The sequence below is a fragment of the Charadrius vociferus genome, unplaced genomic scaffold (assembly GCF_000708025.1).
Source record: "Charadrius vociferus isolate BGI_N301 unplaced genomic scaffold, ASM70802v2 scaffold31, whole genome shotgun sequence".
Lineage (NCBI taxonomy): Eukaryota > Metazoa > Chordata > Aves > Charadriiformes > Charadriidae > Charadrius > Charadrius vociferus.
The window spans coordinates 2,903,234-2,922,724 of NW_009646966.1; the positions used below are offsets into that span (position 1 = coordinate 2,903,234).

A 19,491-nucleotide genomic window follows, 5' to 3' on the forward strand; every position below is an offset into this window, starting at 1 on the left:
AGCAGGAAAGTGGGAGGAAGTTTAGCTGGCTTTTAAATTCGAGGCAAAGAGCAAACCATTGCTTCTTACTGTTGAGTGTTGACAGGCACATAAAAGCTGATAATGTAAGTCCAGGGGTTTAAGAGACTTAGTAGAGTTGCTTTTTTGTCGTATGACTGTATTTTAATGCCTCATTAAAGAAGCAGAGCCCTTTGAAATTCTTTACTAGATGGTGTTTAAAAAAAGGCGAGATGGTTGGGTAAAAATGTCAGTGTTTAAAAACTAAGTCGTCTTAACCTCCATCTCTAATTTTGGATGGATAAATGAAATGATGGGAGGTAACAGTTCTGAGCTGTGAATAATGCAGCGGTGATATCCAGGGACTGGAACTTTCTTTTCCTTACACCAGTTCTCACAGCCCTTGTGAAGGGCAAAATAAGTGTTGTCCATCTTGGTTTTGCTCACAGAGAAAGGAAAGGCACAAAAAGAGATGTGATTGCCCGAGTCTCTGCTGCCAACCAGTGTTGAACCTGGCTTGGAAGATTTTCATTCTGATGTATTTTAAAGTAGAATTTCCCACATGACAGAAATTCTGGCTCTTGTACTTAATGAAATGTAGCTGTGGTACAGGGTTTGGAGGAGTTGTTTGGTTAGATTTTTTTTTTAAAGGTCCTCTAATTCAACCTGAAGTTGTTTGAAAATGGATGCTCTGCTGTGCTTTGAGAAATATGAGTATGCTGTAAAACAAGTCAGACCTTTAATTGAAAAAAAAAAAAAAAAAAGAGCAAAGCAAAACACAACCCCCAAACACAGCAATAACACGAAGGGAATGGGGAAACCAAACCCCAAATTGTTGCTTGTTTAGTATAACAGCTGCAGAATCGAGCAATGTGTTCTGCTTTTGTCTCAAAGCAAGACTTTATTTACATGTAGGCAGCAGCTATTGTGGATCTCTGCTTCTGTTATTAATTATATCAGTACAGTTCTTGGATAAGCACATTAATTAAGGATACATCTTACTAAGCACTCCTGTTTGCTTATCTGATACTTGAATTGCCTGAATACTTGTTTGTAAACTTTCTAAAAGCTCTTAATAGAGGTTTAAATAGCCATATAGCTATTGTGATGAGCTTCAGAGTTTTTCCTCTGTGGTAACACTCTGATACATTTTCAATATGCAAAGAATTATTACAGGAGTCTCACAATTGGTTTCCTGACCAAAGGATTAGGTTCAAACTGTGTGAGCTAGCTCTTGCTTTTGTTACAGAAGTTTATTTATTTTATGCTTTGCCCTGTAATTGGTTGGTACAACTTGGCTCTTCTTATGGGATCTGTAATTCTTTTTTTTGCACACCTAGCTTCATGATGCCCAGCCTGGTAACATGTAAAAGCAAGGAGAAGCTAAATCTGAAATACCAAAATAAATTGCTGAGGCTATAAGCTTTGATCACTTGAAAAATTGCAATATTCAGTATTTCTCAGTGAAATTTCCATTGCTGGTTCAAATTGGTTAGAAACCATTTGTAGCTAGTGATGTGTTAGCTTACACCTACACAGTGAAACATTTGTTGGTTTATAAATGACAGTTGCCTAGATATAATGATCCCAATGGCAACATTACAAATGCAAAATTTGTTTAGTCTCTGATATTTTTTGTTGTTTGTACTGGATTTTGCACAAATAATGGCTAGTTTAATTAAAAGAGGATGTAAGGTAGACTTGTTAGTATATTTATTTTCTTCAAAACAATTTTTGAAATCTTCTTGAGACTAGTTTTGGAGAATTTCATTTCTAGACATATGTCAACTTGGCAAGTTTTTCTTGTTTTGTTTTTTCTTTTAACTAAAATGTTATGTAACCAGGCAGACTTTCATGAAGGCATCTGAAGTAAAACAAAGCCTGTTTAGTCACAAAGTGAATCTGTCATTTTAAATATTAGGAGGAGCTCCATCCTTTTACACCGTTGTGTTTCATTAGGTCTAGAAAATACAATTGAGTTTTCTAAATCATCCAGAACTGAAATTTGGTGGTTTGGTTTGTTCTTTGTTGTTAATTTTGTGTTGGCTTTTTTTTTTTTTTTTTTAAATCAAAGTTGCCTACTGACAAACATCAGGCTGAAGGCTGAGCATATCTCTTGTTCATTGCTAAAACCCAAGGAACGATCAAACAGTTTAAGTTGGAAGAGACTGTGGCAGCCATCTGGCTCAAACCTTTGCAAGGCCATCAAGACCAGGTTGCTCCTTGATTGGACCAGGGGGCAACATCTCATCAAGGTTTTAAATAGCTCTGCAGATGGAGACTCTGCAGCCTCTATGAGCAAGCGTCTTCCAGTGTTTGACCACTGTTACAGTGAAAAATAATTTCTTGATGCCTAGTTGGGATTGCTCATGTTCCAGCTTGCATCCATTGCCTCTTGTCCTTCCACCGTGCATCTCTGTCTTCCCTTCACCCTCCCATTGGGCAGTTGTAGACAGCAATGAGGTCCTCCTTTAGCACACCTTTTCTCCAGGCTGAGACGACCACGTGCCATCAGCCTCTCCATGTATGTCAAGTGTATCAACCCCCGACTATCTTATATGGAGAAAATAAAAGTGGTATTTTATTTTAGCCAGGTTATGCTGTTTACCTTCGTGGAAGTGATCTGGGTTTTTTTTATTACTATTCTTCAGGGCAAAAGGGGTAAATTTAGTTTTTAAGCCCTAGTGCTTTCCAAGCCTGTGGTCTTTGGGCTCTGGCAGTTTGTTGCTCACTTCTAAGGAGGCCAGGAAAGGTAATAAAGAAATGTAAGGCTGTTGCCAGTAAACTGAAATTATGGATATCCACAGCTCAAGTAGAAATATTTATAAGGGATTGCATCTTGGAAAAACGTTGAAAACCTTTTCTGTAAGCCAATTATGTAATAGTCCATGTATAAATTCATATAATTTTCCCTTACATGCAAGGAAGACAGAAGAAAAGTCTTAAGTGCTGACAGTGATGGTACTCTTGGAAAGAGCCTGTGTTTTTGGGGTATTTGCAACGTTTAGCAGAGGTAACAGAAGTGCTTCATATATCAGTCAAAAATCAGGGCCAAGCTGAATTGGACAGGGTATGGATATATCATGAGGAAATGAATTCATAGTTTTTAGAAGTGGCAAGAGCACAACCAACCAGAACAGGGGGAAGGTAAGAAGATAAAAAAGTGAGAACATTTTCAGCAGTGGGGTGAAACTTGAAGACTATCATGGATCTTTTGATTGGGAAAAATGAAGGCACAAGCGTGATCTCTGATTTTTTCATTAACGTAAAATTAATCTGTAAGACTGCTCTGTCCCTGTTGAAAAGTTTGGATAGGGCAATGAAATTATAACCAAGTTAATTTTGTTCAGTAGCCAGTGCCTCTCTTCTAAAAGGGAATGCATGCTGAACTTTTTGTTAGGATTTTGTTAGGATTCATATGGGACTTCATGGTTTGCTGCGGGCTTTGTTGTCATCTTTAAAGTCTACTTATCATGGCTGAAAAACATATGTTTAGCAATACTGGTCTTAATCTTACCTCTGTGTACAACAGGTGCTATATAGCCTTTGTTGCTTCTTCCAACCACAAAATGGATGTGGTTCACATCTGAACAGGACATTGTTAGGGCAAGACTCCAGCCTCCTGCTTCTCCGCTCTGCTTGACTGCTTCTAAGGGTGCTGGCACTTCGTTGGGGCTGTTGCAGTACAGTCTCTTTTCTGCCTGGAGAGCTGCTGAGTCAACCAATTCATTTTATGAGGGCAGCCCAACAAATATCATGAGCTTTTGCCTTCCATTGACGTGCTCCAGATGTTAGTATGTTACCTGGAGGTGAAAAAAACATTGTGAAGGCATCCATTTTTTGATATATGTGGAGCTTTATTGCACTTCTTTAAATGATCAGTTTGTACTACAAAAAGTAGCACCCTGATTTTTGGAACTTTTTTAATGACTTGTGAGCAGTGTTTTCCGAACATCTGTATGTAGATGCACACCAATACCAGATTGGCATGCATGGTATGGTATGGTGTCTTTTCAGAGATTAGAACTGCTCAGAAGCTGTTCCAGTTCAGTGGGTCAAAAATCCACTTTTTATGAAATGCTAACTGTAGACTTGCACGATTTACTATAATGGCTCCAATTTTAAAAGACAGAGGTAACAGAGAGCACTAGCAGTTGGTGGGATAATTCAAGAATACTACATGCTCAGATGGTTAAAACATTGTGCTTTCTGATGCTACTTCACGCTACTTGAAAAAATAGGTGGGGAAAAGGTGGGAAAGAGCTAATTTGAGAGTAAATTTCAACTATATGAGGTCACTCTTTGGTTAACAGTAAGCTGAGGGTTAGCCATCTTTCATAGAGCTCTGTATATCCTGTCGAAAAAAAAAAAAAAGCCCAACATGATTACTAGGCAGCATCTGGGGAGGAACCATAAGCTTCCCCTCCAGAATATATTTAAACTGTGGCAGCAGCAGTGTACCACATTAAGCTCGATTTTTATTTTATTTTTTTTCCCCATCCCCTTTTCGAATTGTTTTGGAATTACAGATTAGGAGGTAAAAACTTCAGCAGGCCCTAAGAGCTAGGGAAGTGTTTTGTTATTACAGATTTTAATGTGAAATTTCAGATAGCAAAATACGCATACTTTTGCAGTGTGTGTAATTTGGTTTTCTAAATTGGAAAATCTGCTGTTACCTAGCAGTTAATAACTATTTTTTCCAACATTTGGAATGCAGGACCTGATTTGATAAGCTGATAAAAGAAAACAAAACTGAGAACATGTTGGAAATGCTCAAAGTGAAAATTACAGTTTAGGTAGGTTTGGGGGTAGATAGTTAGACATTTTAATTGAACTAAAATAGTTTTATACTAATACAGTACTGTTGTGGGAGTACATTTTGTGGTGCATTTGAAATTGAAGTATTTAAGTGGGGGAAAATGTATGTTAATGCTTTGCAAGAAAGTGATTTTTTTTTTTTTTTAATACCATCTATCTAAGCAAAATAGCTGTTAAAGAAATAGAGCTCGCAAGTCTGTACTGGAGAGTAAAGTGTAAAGTTTAGGATAATTTCATCAATCCTGGAATTTGCTTTTATCACTTTGGTTGGTATATTAAACTGCTGTAGGAAACAATCGTGTGAATTCTGAAATAAATTTGTATTCACGGACAACTACAGCGAAATCAGCCCCTGCCAGTGTAAAAAAAGGTGTTGAGTCAGTCTGAAAGTTTTTAACATCTCCATGATAGGGATAACAGAAATGAGTCCAGAGGATGATTTCACTTACCCACACGGAAACGGGGGCATTGAATTTGATATGACAGCTTTGGTTACACAGAATGCTGGCTTATGTTAAGCAGCAGAAACCTCTCCTTGTCCTTTACAGTTCAGCACTAGTCCACAGCTGGACTAGCGCAACATAGTTAAATGGGTTAAAATTTTTTTTATTTGAGTTTAATTTTGTCTTTGGGGATTTTCTCTGAATTTGGAGTAACTAGTCCTATAAAAAAATAACTTACCACTCACACATGCACGCACACACACAAAATTATCAAAAGAAGTTAATTCTGGGGTTTTTTTAGGTGTTCATATGCAAGTGTATGTGTGCAGCTGCATTTTTCAGGTGCAGGTGAAACTGATCTTAGTCTAAACGGATCAGGTGTACTAATGGAGGCTTTTGCACTCTTTTGAATGAATCTGTTTTAAAACAGTAGCGGTACCACATGATAGAGTGCAGATAAATTGCACTGACCTGAGCTGCTATCTTTTTTCAAATCACAACCCCCCGCCTTCTTGAGATGTGTAATACTATCCCATTATCTTCAAATTATGTGCTCTGTTTCTACTCTGCTGGCTTCAGTTTGAGTGTTCTACCGGATACAATACTTGCGAGATTTTAAGAAGGAAAGAACCCAGGTTGTTTGGTTTGGTTTGGTTTGGTTTGGTTTTAATTCAGAATTGCGGAATAGGTTGTGGTCCATGTTTTGCAAGGAATTAAGAGGCAGTGAAAATACAGCATTAGTGTATTATTTCAGGGCTTCTAACCTGTGGAAAAAGGTGGCTGATACAGCCATTCCTTCCATTCCTGCTTTGTTGAGGGAAGTTGGAGGGATGACTACCTTTCCTTTGCAATCCTTAGTAATCAAGCTGTTCCAAAGTGTTTTTTAATTTACAGCATGGCCACTATAAAATTATTTCAACCCATTTCCTTGACAAAGCAGCAGGGAAATGAAGAAAGTGATTGTAGCACTTGTACTTCCAGAGTGTTGTACCACTTCTGGGTGAATAGGGATAAACGAACAACCCAGCCAAGTACTTGGACTGCCCATCATTCCATATCTTAGCTGAGCAGATGTGATGTGGACTTATGTTTTCCAAAATAAGAAGTCATCATTATAGAAGATTTAAGTGCCAGACAGTAGAAGCATGGAAATAAACTCTAACTAACTGTGTATTTGAAGTTCACAACAGTAAATTGAAAAACAACCAAAACAAAACACCCAAACAAAAATATCCAACCCAAACCTTGGATAAAACCCAGCAATTCCAGTAGAACAAGATAATACGAAATACTATTACTTGAGTGGTTTTGACATATAGAATAGAATAGAATAGAACAGAATAGAATAGAATAGAATGTATATGCACATGTCTCTGTACACATGTGCTTTTGCACAAATTTATTGTACTTTTTCTGTGGCCAGGAGCAGCAATGACCGGCTCAGCCAGGCAGGTGAGCCTGCAGCTGAGCAAGGGTGCCAAGAGGCTGGGGCATGGGCACAGATCTCACTGACGAGGGGTGAGGTGCCACACTACCTGAGCAAGGACAGAAGAGCACGTCTGGTGACGGTGACCAGGGTCAGCCAGACAAGCCCACGGGGATGTGGCACATCCAAGGAAAGGCTGGGAAGTCAAGTCAGGCGGTTGGGGTCACCGAGGTGCAGGCGTCCCTACAGCATGGCTCAGACAAGGAGGATCAAGGACCTGACATGAGGCTTCTCCCAGCTGTTTCTTCTGCAGTTCTTTGCCTGCACTCTGATCCCCCCTGTTTGTGTTTGTGGGTGGGTCACGGGGAAGAGATTGCGCAACCTGGTGGTGCAGTCGGGGTCGTGAAGCTTGTGGAAAATGCGGAGTTGCTTCAAATGGTCAATAAGGACCAAAGTCTGTGGAAATCATTCTGTTCTCGTCTCCACTGAGCTTTAGGTCAGGTCTTGCGTGGCAGTTGGCAAGGTGCTGGGGTTCCTGGTCATGATGGTGAAACAGCTAGTCTCATCAGCAGTTTAATTTGACCAACTGGACTTCCTTCTTTGCTTTTTCTTCTGTGTAGGATTTCTTTTAAATGCCCTTGAAAAAAAAAATGCACTTTTTATTACATCCACTTAAAGGAAACTGTTTCCAAATGCATGAACAGAAGTGCTTAACCATTAACAAAACATGATTTTATAAAGGTATCACCTTTTGTCTGAGCAGAATGAGGGGGATTTGCATATTCAGGTTTAAAAAACCTTATCTCTTTATACTAAAATATCTATTCCACACTCTTTGCATTAATTTTGCTTCGTTCAGTCCTAGTTGTAGCTGTAATGCTCTTATGTTCCTCTTCAGGGCCTTAAGTGTGATGAATATAGAATCAGTTACTGCCAAAAGGGTTTGAAAAGGTTATTGGCGTATGGAACTCTTGTTAACTTGCAATAATTCATATCTTTTCAAATTTGTCTTTTGTTTTCCTCTTTGCAGAAGGTAGCCTGTGTTCTTTACAGAAGTTGCTATTACCAGTATCATCGGGGTAATCTCATTTTTTCTCAAGGCCCAGGGGTTTGGTACAGGTTTTCTATACCATCCACAAATCGCTTACTTGTGTAAAGCTAGAACATGTATAAAATGTATAGAACATATAACTTACATAAAATAGAGCTGATGATGACAGCTTTTCTGCAAAAATGTTGCAGCTATTTTGTAAGGGCAGTGCGATTTTTGTAGATGATCATGAAATTTGTTCTAGCTATACATTGAGATAGTATTAACTTTATTGGACTTAATTTTGACACTGCATGAAAAATTTATGTACTTGCACAAATAAATAGTTTGAAAGAATTTCAGATTTAAAATATCAAATATTTATGGAGTGTACCCTGCAAAGATTTCAGTAGCTTGTTCCGTCAAGTGACTTTTCTTAAATGCAAAATGTAGTGGGAGAATAACTTTCAGTTTTTCCTTTTAAAATTTCAAATTTCTGAATAGATAATTTTCACTTGGGGAATATTGGTGGTCTTTGTTGTGTCGAGTGCTTGTAGTATTCCAAAGTATGCTTTATTTCTACTATAATTCTTAATGACAATATGGAAATGTGAATGCAGAATACTTGTTTGTACAGTAAGCATGTAAGCATAGACATCAGTACACTGGAGAGAAGAAAGTCCCCAGGACTCAAAGGACCAAAAACCCCCCACTGTAAACCAGCAGGCAGTTCACCTGATAGGAAAATAAACCAACTTTTTTGTACAGTGATTAGAAACCAATTACAAGGTACCTATTTTTTAATTAGAGACAGTGCAGGGACAAAACAATTAATTGTTTTAAAACTGTGCAATTTATTTTAAAATTTGAGTTTCAAAATTTTTTTAAAGATTGACACAAATGACAGCATGGATTTCTAAAAATGAATATTTAAAATCATCTTCACCCTGTTGTTCATTTTGCTTTCCAACAGCTCTGGTTCAAACAATGCAAACACAGAAATAGTTGTATCTTTTGCTAGCTTTAGATCTTGTGCTCTTATGGCTCCAGACACTGGAGCATTAACATTTTGCATTTTTAAAACTAAAACTATAACAATTAAACAGTGTTTCAATATGGATTTAAAAGCTTGCATTTATCAGATATTTTGATTAAATATTGTTTTAGGATCAAACCACAGTTGCCCAGAGAGGTTGTGGAATCTCCATCGTTGGAGATACTCAAACCTCAGCTGGCCATGGACCTGAGCAACCTGACCTGGTGGGACCTTCTTTGGTAGGAGGTTCATCCAGATGACATCCAGATGGCCTTTCCATCACAAATTATTCTGTAACTCTGTGAAACAGGTTCCTTTAAAAATGGTCTAGACAAACAAAATAACTCCTGGCTACTGAAGGACATTGCTGCTTTTTTATATTTTACTGTATTTAGTTCAGCAGCTTGTGGGTAGCTGTGGAACTTCAGCTGCAGGTTTAAGGCAAAACTACATTTCAAAATTGTCCATTTTTTTATTTTAATACTGGACTTAGATGATTAGGAGATGATACTGTTAGAACTGAACAATAACTTGGAAGGAGTTCCAGTACGTAATTGGATACATTTTGGTGGTTAAATTGTAGACTAAAACACTTAATATTTGTTCATGGAGTATGAACGGTCTTTAATGTCTGAATAGACGATCTGACTACAAATCAGACTTGAGTCAGTGACATTGTAGATGAATGGGTGATGAAGTGAGGAAAGAGGAGAAACACTGTCCACTGAGCACATATAGGAGTTTAATAGTTGCGGAAAGGAAGTACAGGGTATGTGTAAAAAGGCAGTGGCAAACAGGATACCACGTCTTGTGCCATCAAAGAATCAGTAGAAGCACAGTAGGCAATCTTCCAGTCAGCTGCCTGCACTGTATAATACAACATGCACTCTGTCAGAAAAGCATCTGATATTAGTTGCCAAGTCATATTGACATCAATATACAGTATGATTTTGAAAAGCTTAAGTAGTGTAGGCAGTTCTCGTACTATCGTACTAAATATCTACACTAATACGGTAGTCTTTGTTTTCCAAGTCATAGCAAAAATTAAGTGTACATCTCCTACTTGGACTGTTTGGAGGCATATTTGTACCTACATGAACTTCTAAGGCATGCCTGCAGGCTTTCATCTCTAAAATAGACAAGGGAATGCAAATGTTCTGGATATAGACCTTACTATATTCCTAGCTGGCTTGATGAGGTTTTAAGTTCCACTGCTGTGGGTTCCTTTGCCATTTATAATGCCAATAATTAAACATTGTATTTAGTCTGAAATTACTACTCTTTTCGCTTCTTGATGTTCTATTTTCTTGAGCTGGAATTTTTTTTTTGGGCCCCAGCTAAGGAGGGTTTACAAGGCACAGAGTTGGGGGAGCAAGATGCATTGTTCCTTCAAGATAGCTAATGTTCGATAATGAATGAAGATAAAATTAGTGGCATAATCAGAGGACACTCTGTAACTTTCATACGTTAAGTTGAAGTAAAGATTGTGAGGAACCCGGCCCTATCAAAAGGGATTTGAGACTGCTTTTGTACTAGCTAAGATTTTCCTATCTCTTACCTTGCATCAAGTAAGAAAGCACCATTTTTCTCTGCAAAGAGAAATGTGGAGTCCAACCAAACATAGCTTTTGGTAAACGGTGACGTGTTCCTAATCTTATCCAAACAATATTGGTGTCTTGCTCTGGGGAAATTCAGGAGGTGGGAGGAGCGGGAAAGAGGAAGCAGATGAGCATCTGATTTCTGTGCAAGAGACGAGCGGCTCTGGGAATATCTTTGTTCCTTTGGAAAAGCAGAGTGGTTGCTACCAGGAAGAGACAGCCTTCATTTCCTCTTATTTGTGGGCAAGACAGTCTGTCGTCTTCATGCTGGTTCCCTTCTTTGAAGGAAGTCTGGCAGAAAGCAGGAACTTTATAAAGGTGCTCTCCAGTGACATGTGGCAAGGTGCCTCAAGCTGTGTCAGTAGGAAGCATACTAGGTAAAATACTTTTGATTGAGGGACAGGACCTCACCCTGAACCAATTGGTTTTCCCTCCTGTTGCCTTGAGAGCAGAATTTTGCTCCTGGAGAATGCTGACGGACAAGATCCAAGCCGGCTGTGATAGAGCTTGAAGATACGAATGAACAATGCTGTCCTGGGGGCACTGACGTTGCTTGGAGAAAATTCTCATAGGACATTAGGACTTGAAGTTCTGAATTTTAAGAATTTGAGGTTAACTGGGGTCAGTCTTTCTGTTTGTAAGTTAAATCCAACTTGCTCTTTCACCACTGATTCCTTGCGATCGTTGGGGGGTGGGGGGTGTTTAAAGATGAAACTACTGACTTTGTTGAGGAATGGGAAGAGGTCTGAGGTATCATTTTTGCTTTCTCATTGAAGCCCCCTTGCTTTAGAACATGCTGTTCTTGTGGGTAACACCAGCTGCGGCGCTTTTGGGTCTGTGCAGTGGGACACCTGCCCCTTTCACCTGCTTGGGACCATTTTTTCCTATGTCTTTATCCTTCACTCACTTGGGCACTTCCTGACATCTTCCTGGCTCTTGGCCATGCCATCCAGCTCTCACTTTTTCCTACTCCCTTGCCTAAAAGTGGGAATTCCACCCTGGCTGGGTTTCCCCAGGTCAGCAGAGCCACAGAAGCCAGAATTCAACTTGCGCAGGAGACAGGACCTCACGGCCCCGAGGAGTCGGCTCCCGCCTTTGCTTGCGGTGCTGGGGTGAGCTGGTAGGCAGAGGCTGGCTCCAGCAGTGGCTCCCAGCTTGTTCTGCACACACTGGGGAGAGCTGGAAGGCAGTTCCCAGACCTGCCTGGTAGGCAGAGGCTGGCTCCAGCAAGGTGGTTCCCAGCTTGTTCCGCGCACAGGCAGGCACAAGGCTGTGCTGATTTCCTCAACCTCAGGCACCAGCCACGCTTGGGAACTGGCTTCCAGCTCTGCTGCTCGCAGAGACAGACAGGAGCTCGGGGTTTGGGCTCCTGGTCTTTCTTCCACAAAGCGTGAAGGGAGTAGGAGACCTGTGGGAAGGGAGTGTCTCCTGGGAACCAGCTCTCCGTGCCTGCAGGAACTAGCAGGAGGCAAGAAGTGGCTCTTGGCTGGCGTTGATGGAGGAGTCACATGGCAATTAGGAAGGTATATACCAGTTGGGAACCTCTGGCCTTGAGCTTGTCTTTGGAAGATATCTTTGCCCTATATTTTTGGCTGAGACAGACTGTCACATTGAAGTGGGCGCTGTCGTGTGAGACAACTACTTCCTCAGATCTTGTTGTTGTTGCCATTAGTTAATATATATACAGTCCAGTTCCAGCAATGTATGGTCCTTATGGCTGTTTCAGACAGTTGTTTCTTCACCAAAAATGCCATGTATTACCAAAAAGTCTACCAAGCCCGTAATAAACCATTGCCCAGTTACGACTGCTAAACTGAACTAAACTATGAAAGCTTGCATTTAGGTGTGATCCAACAAACTTGTCATGCTGCCCCCCTCTTTACAGCAGAGGTCTAGGGTTAAAGTCTGCTCAGTGCTGGAGGTGGTGCTGAGTTTGTGTTCCTGCCTGCCACGTCCCCCCTGTGCTCTGCTCTGCATGTCACTGCCCCTGTAAGGTACTTACAGAAAAGTGGATCTTGAAATATTGGTATTTTTGTAGTTGATTTGTTTGAACGTGGAGAACTCTAGGAATAATACAAAAGCCTGAATTATAGTGACACAAAACTTTCATTGTTAGCAGCTTGAAAAGATTATGCTGAAAATTGGTTAGCTTTAGTCATCTTTTTATAAATTGTCTTTTAATTTTCTTTTCTTGCTTGACTTTGAAACTTGAAATATCTAGCTGAGTCTCTTCTAATCAAATGCTGTGAGTATAAAACTTCACAAATAAAAAGATTATTCAGAGATTGTAATTGTGAGGGTGTTCACAACTTTTCGTTAGTTATGATTTTGGTAAACAAAAAAATCAGGTTTGCTTTACAATATATTACTAATTTGTATGAACAGTATTGCTTTCCTGTTAAAAACATAATATTCGTTTTACTTGTATGAATGTATGCTTGTATCTATTGTTATTTTATTTTACTATTAAATGAACATTTTTCTTTTCTTCCCAGAGGATGCTAAGCAAGTTTTTGGCCAGACCACAATTCATCAGCACATCCCGTTTAACTGGAATTCAGAGTTCGTACAGCTGCATTTTGGAAAGGATAGAAAAAGACATCTAACATATGCGGAGTTCACACAGTTTTTACTGGTGGGTCTAATACAATACAGTTTGACAAGAGTAACAAGAAGGATGCAAGAATCAAAGTATTTGCAAACTTGCTAAATACCACGCTGGTAGGGAAGTTGCAAGATAGATTGAGTGTAGGCTTTTACAGTCAGAGTGCTGGACTTTAATAGTGTGTTGATAAATAGGATGTGCTTGTGGTAAAATTGCTGATTCAGGCTAGCTGGGTTTTCTCTCCTTTTTTTTTTTTTATTTTTGATGCCTGTGTGTAGAAGGTGATCTTTTCTACACTGTTGTGTAGACAGAGATGTGAAATCAAAATCCTAGACCTCAAAGTCTGAAAATCTGCTGGATATTTAAATATAGTCAAAGAACGCTAAATAACAGTAGTGAACATTTTGGACCCAGTTGCCAGACTGGTATTATGAAGAAGTAAATAGCATGTTTACCAAATTTGTATTTAATTCAGTGCTGATATCCAGTAAAGATGATGTTTTGCTGCAAGCCCTTTCCACATACTTCTTTACTTTTGACCTTTTTTGAATTAAGAGTATTTCAGGGAAATGTGGTATATAGAGAGTAAAATGCAGTCTTTCTTTTGCATGGAATTCTTGGCTATTCACACTTGAGGGTATTTTGTTACAGAAAACAAAATATTGTGCTAATAAAAAAATAAACAGATTATCTGTATTTCAGCAGTACTGTTAAAAATAGTCTTCAGTAGGAAAAGTGATCCTTGAAGTGGTAAAACACGTGAGTTTCTTATTTGTATTCCTTATGAATACTTAATGCCTGTATTTACACTAGAGAGTTTTAAAATGGGAACCTGCTTCAAGACTGCAAGGTTTCTTTTTTTCTTGTTTACACAAGTATGTTAGTTCACAGTAGGAGGTGGTATCATTTTGATGAGGAATAATTAAGATAATGCTATTGAGACAAATGTTTCAAATTGACTTTGTAGAACAGAGCCTAATTAACTTTGTATGAAGAGGACGTCAGGTATCACATGATTAAATCGTATTCCCTTAGGTTTTGTATTGACTATTGTAACTCCTAAATAGCTAAGACATAGACCAGTTTTGTGACAGAATAGTGAACTGGAACCTCTTTTGGATAAAAGAGCAAATGTGTTACTTGATTAGGGAAAAGTGTCTCTGGCCGCATGTTCTGGTGTTCATGTGTCCTGCTCTTGGTGGATTAAAATCACAGTCTTAAAGGAGTACCAGTCCTGTTTGCCTCACGCATCTGTTTGTTTAGAGATCTGAGGAAAACCTGAAGAAAAACCCAGAATGAAAAAAGGACACTTTATTGCCAAAAAAAAAGGAGGGGTGGGGGGAAGCAGTGAGGGAGGTTAGAGCCACAGGCCTAAAAGAGCCCCTAACCTCACGGCTGGATATTCGGTAGATTTGAGTTCTTTAGTTGTGTCTTTGGGTTCTTTCATGTTTTTTCTTTGAATTAGGAAAAGCAAGAGCTGAGGCAGGAGTTTTCTAACTTTGGAGGTGAATTCTAACTACTAGGCTTTCTCATCCTGAGGAAGGGTGTCCCTCTTTCCTTGTCTAAAAGGACTTTAATTGGATGTGATCATATTCTGGGGAGAATTGTATTTGGTTTTGGTGTGTCTTGCCCCTGCCTCATTTGTTGTGAGTTTTGGTTTTTTTTAGACTGGCTCTACTGCAAAAGTGAACCTGAGCTAGCCGCAGTGCGGAGTAAAAGGTTGTGTTGGAACACGTCAGTGGTCCTCATGAGCCAGACAGCCCTTTTGGTGATGATCCATACATAGGACAGAAAGAGGGAGCAAGAGTATAAACATGGAGAACGAGGATGATGATTGTGGGTGTCCTCTAGAGAGATGAGATGCATACAGGGAAAGTTCTAAGGCTGCTAATAAAGGTGCTCTCAGCATTAGTGCAGGCAGCAAGGACTTTCAAATAAATTAATTGTTCTAAGACTGTGCTGAAGTTGTCTGCTGTCAGTACAGTCTGTTAGGATGCTCAGTCAGTCACAGTAACTGGGTACATCTGTTTACCCACTTTCTAGAACTGTACGTCTTTGAAACACTGAAGTTTCCTTGCTGATTCATGCCTTGCAGCATTGTGTTATAGATACTGAAGTTTGGGCACAGAAATGACTCTCAACACAAATTGGAGACTCAGTGTTCACAGACACAGAAATCTTCCTTTAAGGTCTGTAACCTTTGGTACTCAGCCTTTCCCTCCGACAGCCTGCCTGTGCGTGAGTCAGTCTCCTTGGTCTGATGTCTAGACCTTAGACCTTAGACAGCAGGACACCACAGTGGATACCAGATTACTTTTCTGCATTCCTGATGTGTGAATGTACATTGTACTTAACATGGACCAGATGGTTCTGTAAGAAGCTTCAGGTACTGCTTTGTAAGTACAATGCAATTTACAACTTTTAATGAAATAAATGAAATAATCCAGCTAGATTCAAATTCATTCACATTGGGCCCTATTATGCCACATAAAGTTGTTACATATTCATTATCTGTCACAGCATTTGGGCTAATCATCACTTCTGGCAAAGCTGAAGGTATGTGGAAAATAACCTTAGTATATTTCACCCATGCACAAGATGGATCTCTTCTGGCTTTAAATTAGAAGACTTTATATGGGATTCTGAATATTTATATCCTGCCAGCACTTTTTTTTGTCTAGAGTAATGGAGGTGCCCAAAAGTATAGCCTCCAGACTGTTTGGCTCTAATACAGTTAACAATCTATTTGCATCAACCCAGAGCTCAGGGTTTGTTGTTTTACCCTGCTTCTTATTTTGCTAGCTTAAAATTAGCTCATATATCTCCACTATAGATGCGTCACATCTATATCTGTTTGGATATGGTTATGTTCTATCATCACTTCCGTGGCAAGTCTGCTTCACAGAGAGCAACATTGGCCCCTTTCTCAGCATGTAAAATCTATTCTGCAGGATAAATTTTAAGCGATGATTATATGTGGGCCTGGTAAATCCATTTCCACGTTGTCTGGGAATTTATTTGTGTCCAGCATATTAGTTGATGAAGCAGTACTCTTTATAATTGAACCCCAGGATCTACTCCAGTGGAAAGGACTGTGCTGTATCTGATGACTTGCGGATCCATTGGGATGGAACCCAAACATAAATTTCTATCTAAGTGGAAAGTAAAGAAGCTTCTAATGAGCTGTAAGTGAAAGCTGGGGTAAAATCTCTAGATAGGAAATAAGTTCATGAGAGTTCTGCTGCCAGCATGCCTGCCGTGATGTGCAAATTAATTTTTCACGGTCTTATGCTACCTGGGGGAATTCTGGACTTCCAGTGTCAAGGGAAAAGCTTGTTTTCTAAGTATATCTAAGTTTATAGAAAGTCTAGTCAGAGAAGGTTCTTTAGGTGTAATTTATATTGCAAAGCAGTGAGGCCTAGTCAGAGAAGGTTCTTTAGGATGTGTAATTTATATTGCAAAGCAGTGAGGACTGCGTTTCTTTAAACCTTAATCTGTCTAGGTAAACAATATTGGACTGAAAAAGGTGGAACAATAAAAATTATTGCAAGTCAGATAGCATCTCTAAATACTACAACTTTTCTTTATTGTTTTTCCGTTTATTTTTAAGGTGGTATATTTTATATCAGCTGCATATACACAGCATAGGTGATGTTATGAACATCTCATAAAGATTTCCCTAATAAATTGCTAGTACGTACTGAGCCTCATTTCGAAGTGTGAGGCTGTGAGATGTCTCAGCTTTCAGGCTTGGAGACTGAGGGAATAGATAGCCTTTCTTTTGAGTTAAATGCTTGAAGGAGTTTATTATATTGTTATGCAATGTACAGTGATTAGAAAAGTGACATCTGTCTGGTTTTTTTTTTTTGTGACAGGTGAAATTTACTTTTGAGACTAGATATGTTACCATGTAGTGGTCTGCATGTTCTTGTGTGCTGCGTCACTGCCTTGGTCATGGTTTGGCAATGCCATGTGGCTGAAGGTCCCTGTGCTTTTTTCTGCTCATTGCAACTGGAAAATGTGTAGCACAGCTTGAAATAACCAAAGCCTAAAAAGTCCCTACCTTTCCGAGAAGGTGGGATGAGTCTTCTCTATCTATTTGCAGTATGCTTAAACCATTTCATGTCTGAACTAAGAAGGAGGTGTGAATAGGGAGCTCCGAAGACTGACATCTTCCTATTCAGAGTTTTGTCTTGCTGTCTATCTACAGCTAAGCGGCTCTTCCCTAGATGACGAGATTATGGGCAAATGGCAGCACTGAGTCCTTGACCACATCTTTAACCAAGTGGGATAATTCTTCTCTCTAGTGGGTTCCACATATACCAAGAAGATTGAAAGGAATCAGGTTAGCAAGGAGAGGATAGGGTGTTTTGGCTTGTACTCAACTGTAGTACTAACAGCCTTTTTGCAATTAGCGAGATGATGACAAGAAACATGCACTCAACCTATGTCTCTGGAACATGAGCCCTGCTTTGCTTCTGTGGCTGAGACATCACTGTCAGCCAAGGTCCCACCAGTGGTATACATACCTCCACACTCACTGATGGGTGTACACAGATGGTAACAGATTGGACTTCTGCAAGTGGTGTCCAGGTTTTTTTACTGTATTTTAGTGCTGGATTCTGCCAGCACAACACTGCCAGCAGTTTCAGTGGTTAAAACAAATTGAATGAGAGAAGGAGAAGAAAGCAACATTCACAGTCTCCCATGTAATCCTTCTGCTAAATTAAATTTATTTTTTCTTTGGTGATGCTGCCACTTAATGACAAACATTTTTGTTCGTTTATTCATATGTTTCCACCTGCCAGGGTGAGTATTTAGGAATACGGGAGTTATTATACCTAACTCCTCTTCAGACCTCTCTGCCTCCTGAGTAGCTGCTTGCCTCAACTGATGAGGTTTATTTGTGTTCTTCTGCTCCTCCCACCATAAACCTCCCAGAATTGCTTGCTTCCAAATTTCTGTTGAAATTATAGTCACAATTGGAGTGAATCAAAAGCTTACATGGCTGCATCCAGCCAGGGTGAATATTAATGCTGAATTGTAACACCTCCACATAAGGGGCTGTAATGTAAAGGAAACGTGACAGAACTGAAATTGTAACACTTCAAATTGTAACCCCCACAAGCGTTCCTCATTAAAAGCAGAAATTTCTGAATAAATCTATAAGTGAAGTGCAATATTGAAACACTGATCAGTCCTCCCCCCTCCTCCCTTTTTTCCATCTTCTGCCTAATATATTAGGAGGTTTTCATCATACCTGTCAGGTTAGGTATTTTAATTAGAAACTAGGACTAAAACTGGAGAGGTCAGGAGGCTGAAATGAAAAAACAAGAATGGTTTGAATGGCAGCGTGCGTTGGTGGCCACGGTGTGAGCTGAATGAGCAGGAGGAGGGATGGCAGCTACAGGCCTCCAGCAGGTCTGGTCCTACGCCAGCTGAATTTGCCTTTTGCCCATCACTGTATTCCCTGGAATGTTGCTGTGAGATAAATATCAACTTACAGGAGATCGTATTCACCATGAACACATCGTGCTGGCGATTTTTTACTAGCCTGAGTCCTGGCTTAATATGACTTTTAAGGCATATATTTGCAAGTATATGGAAATAATGGAATACTGTCCTGGTCCACTGCAAGACTTGCTTAGTATTGCTGTGACATTCTTTTGCTCTGATTCACTTTTCTGATTATGAATATTCACTTAACTGATTATGAATACATATTCAGACTAAGCACTTTATTTCCAGTGAAGTTGTTTTTATAAGCCTTGAAATTGAAAGGGAAGACACGGCAATGATTTGTTTTCCTCCATTCAGCAAAGAAATATAGTTTGGGAAGTCTACCTACATCACCAAAATCTATTTGTGGTTTTGGCAAACCTGTTGAAATGCACAAAAGGTTCATATGTATTATCAAGTTACTATCTGTGCAGGATCGTTCCTTTTAAAAGAAAAATTAAAAAAATAAGAAAGTAGTCTAACAGCAATTTGTGAAGAAGGGGTGAAGGTCACAGTAGGAAAAGATACAGTTTTGAGAGATTAAATGCCTTTTTTCTCCCCTCTTCTCTCAGGGGAGAGAATTGCAAAATGAGATTATCAGGTGGTTGCATCTGATAATGCTTGTGATTGATCTCTGCCTGTTACTACTGCTGAAATATTGAGAACTAATCTTTAATCAGTCGTGATACAAGGAATTCTAAATTAAACCACTAGTGTCTTCTGTAGGCAAATAACTTCATGTTTTAAATGAGGATGATTTTTGAGAGAATGCTTTCAAGATTAATGGGTGTCTACGTGGAAATCTCTGATGATTGCATTGTCCTCGTTCAAGGAGTAGCAAATGCTTTTACAGAAAGTATTTTGACCTGCTGTGACACATGCAATAAACTGGATAATCCACATCATGGAACACTTTTATGTTCATGAGTGGGAGATTACCTGCACTGGTGTGTTGATACAAGTCCTCCATTTCTCATTTAAACGAGTTGCTTGACCTAATGTCCAGACAGCAGAGAAATCATGATGGTTGTCCTACATC

General features: G+C 39.4%; 1 protein-coding gene across 1 annotated transcript in view; it reads left to right on the forward strand.

Annotated features, from left to right (window-relative positions):
* Positions 1-19,491, forward strand: part of SLC25A13 (solute carrier family 25 (aspartate/glutamate carrier), member 13) — a 79,290-nt gene that overhangs the window by 13,861 nt on the left and 45,938 nt on the right. Inside the window, exon 4 of the mRNA XM_009895341.1 lies at positions 12,844-12,983. Within this exon, the coding sequence (XP_009893643.1) occupies positions 12,844-12,983 (140 nt within the window). The remainder of the gene's footprint in view (positions 1-12,843; positions 12,984-19,491) is intronic.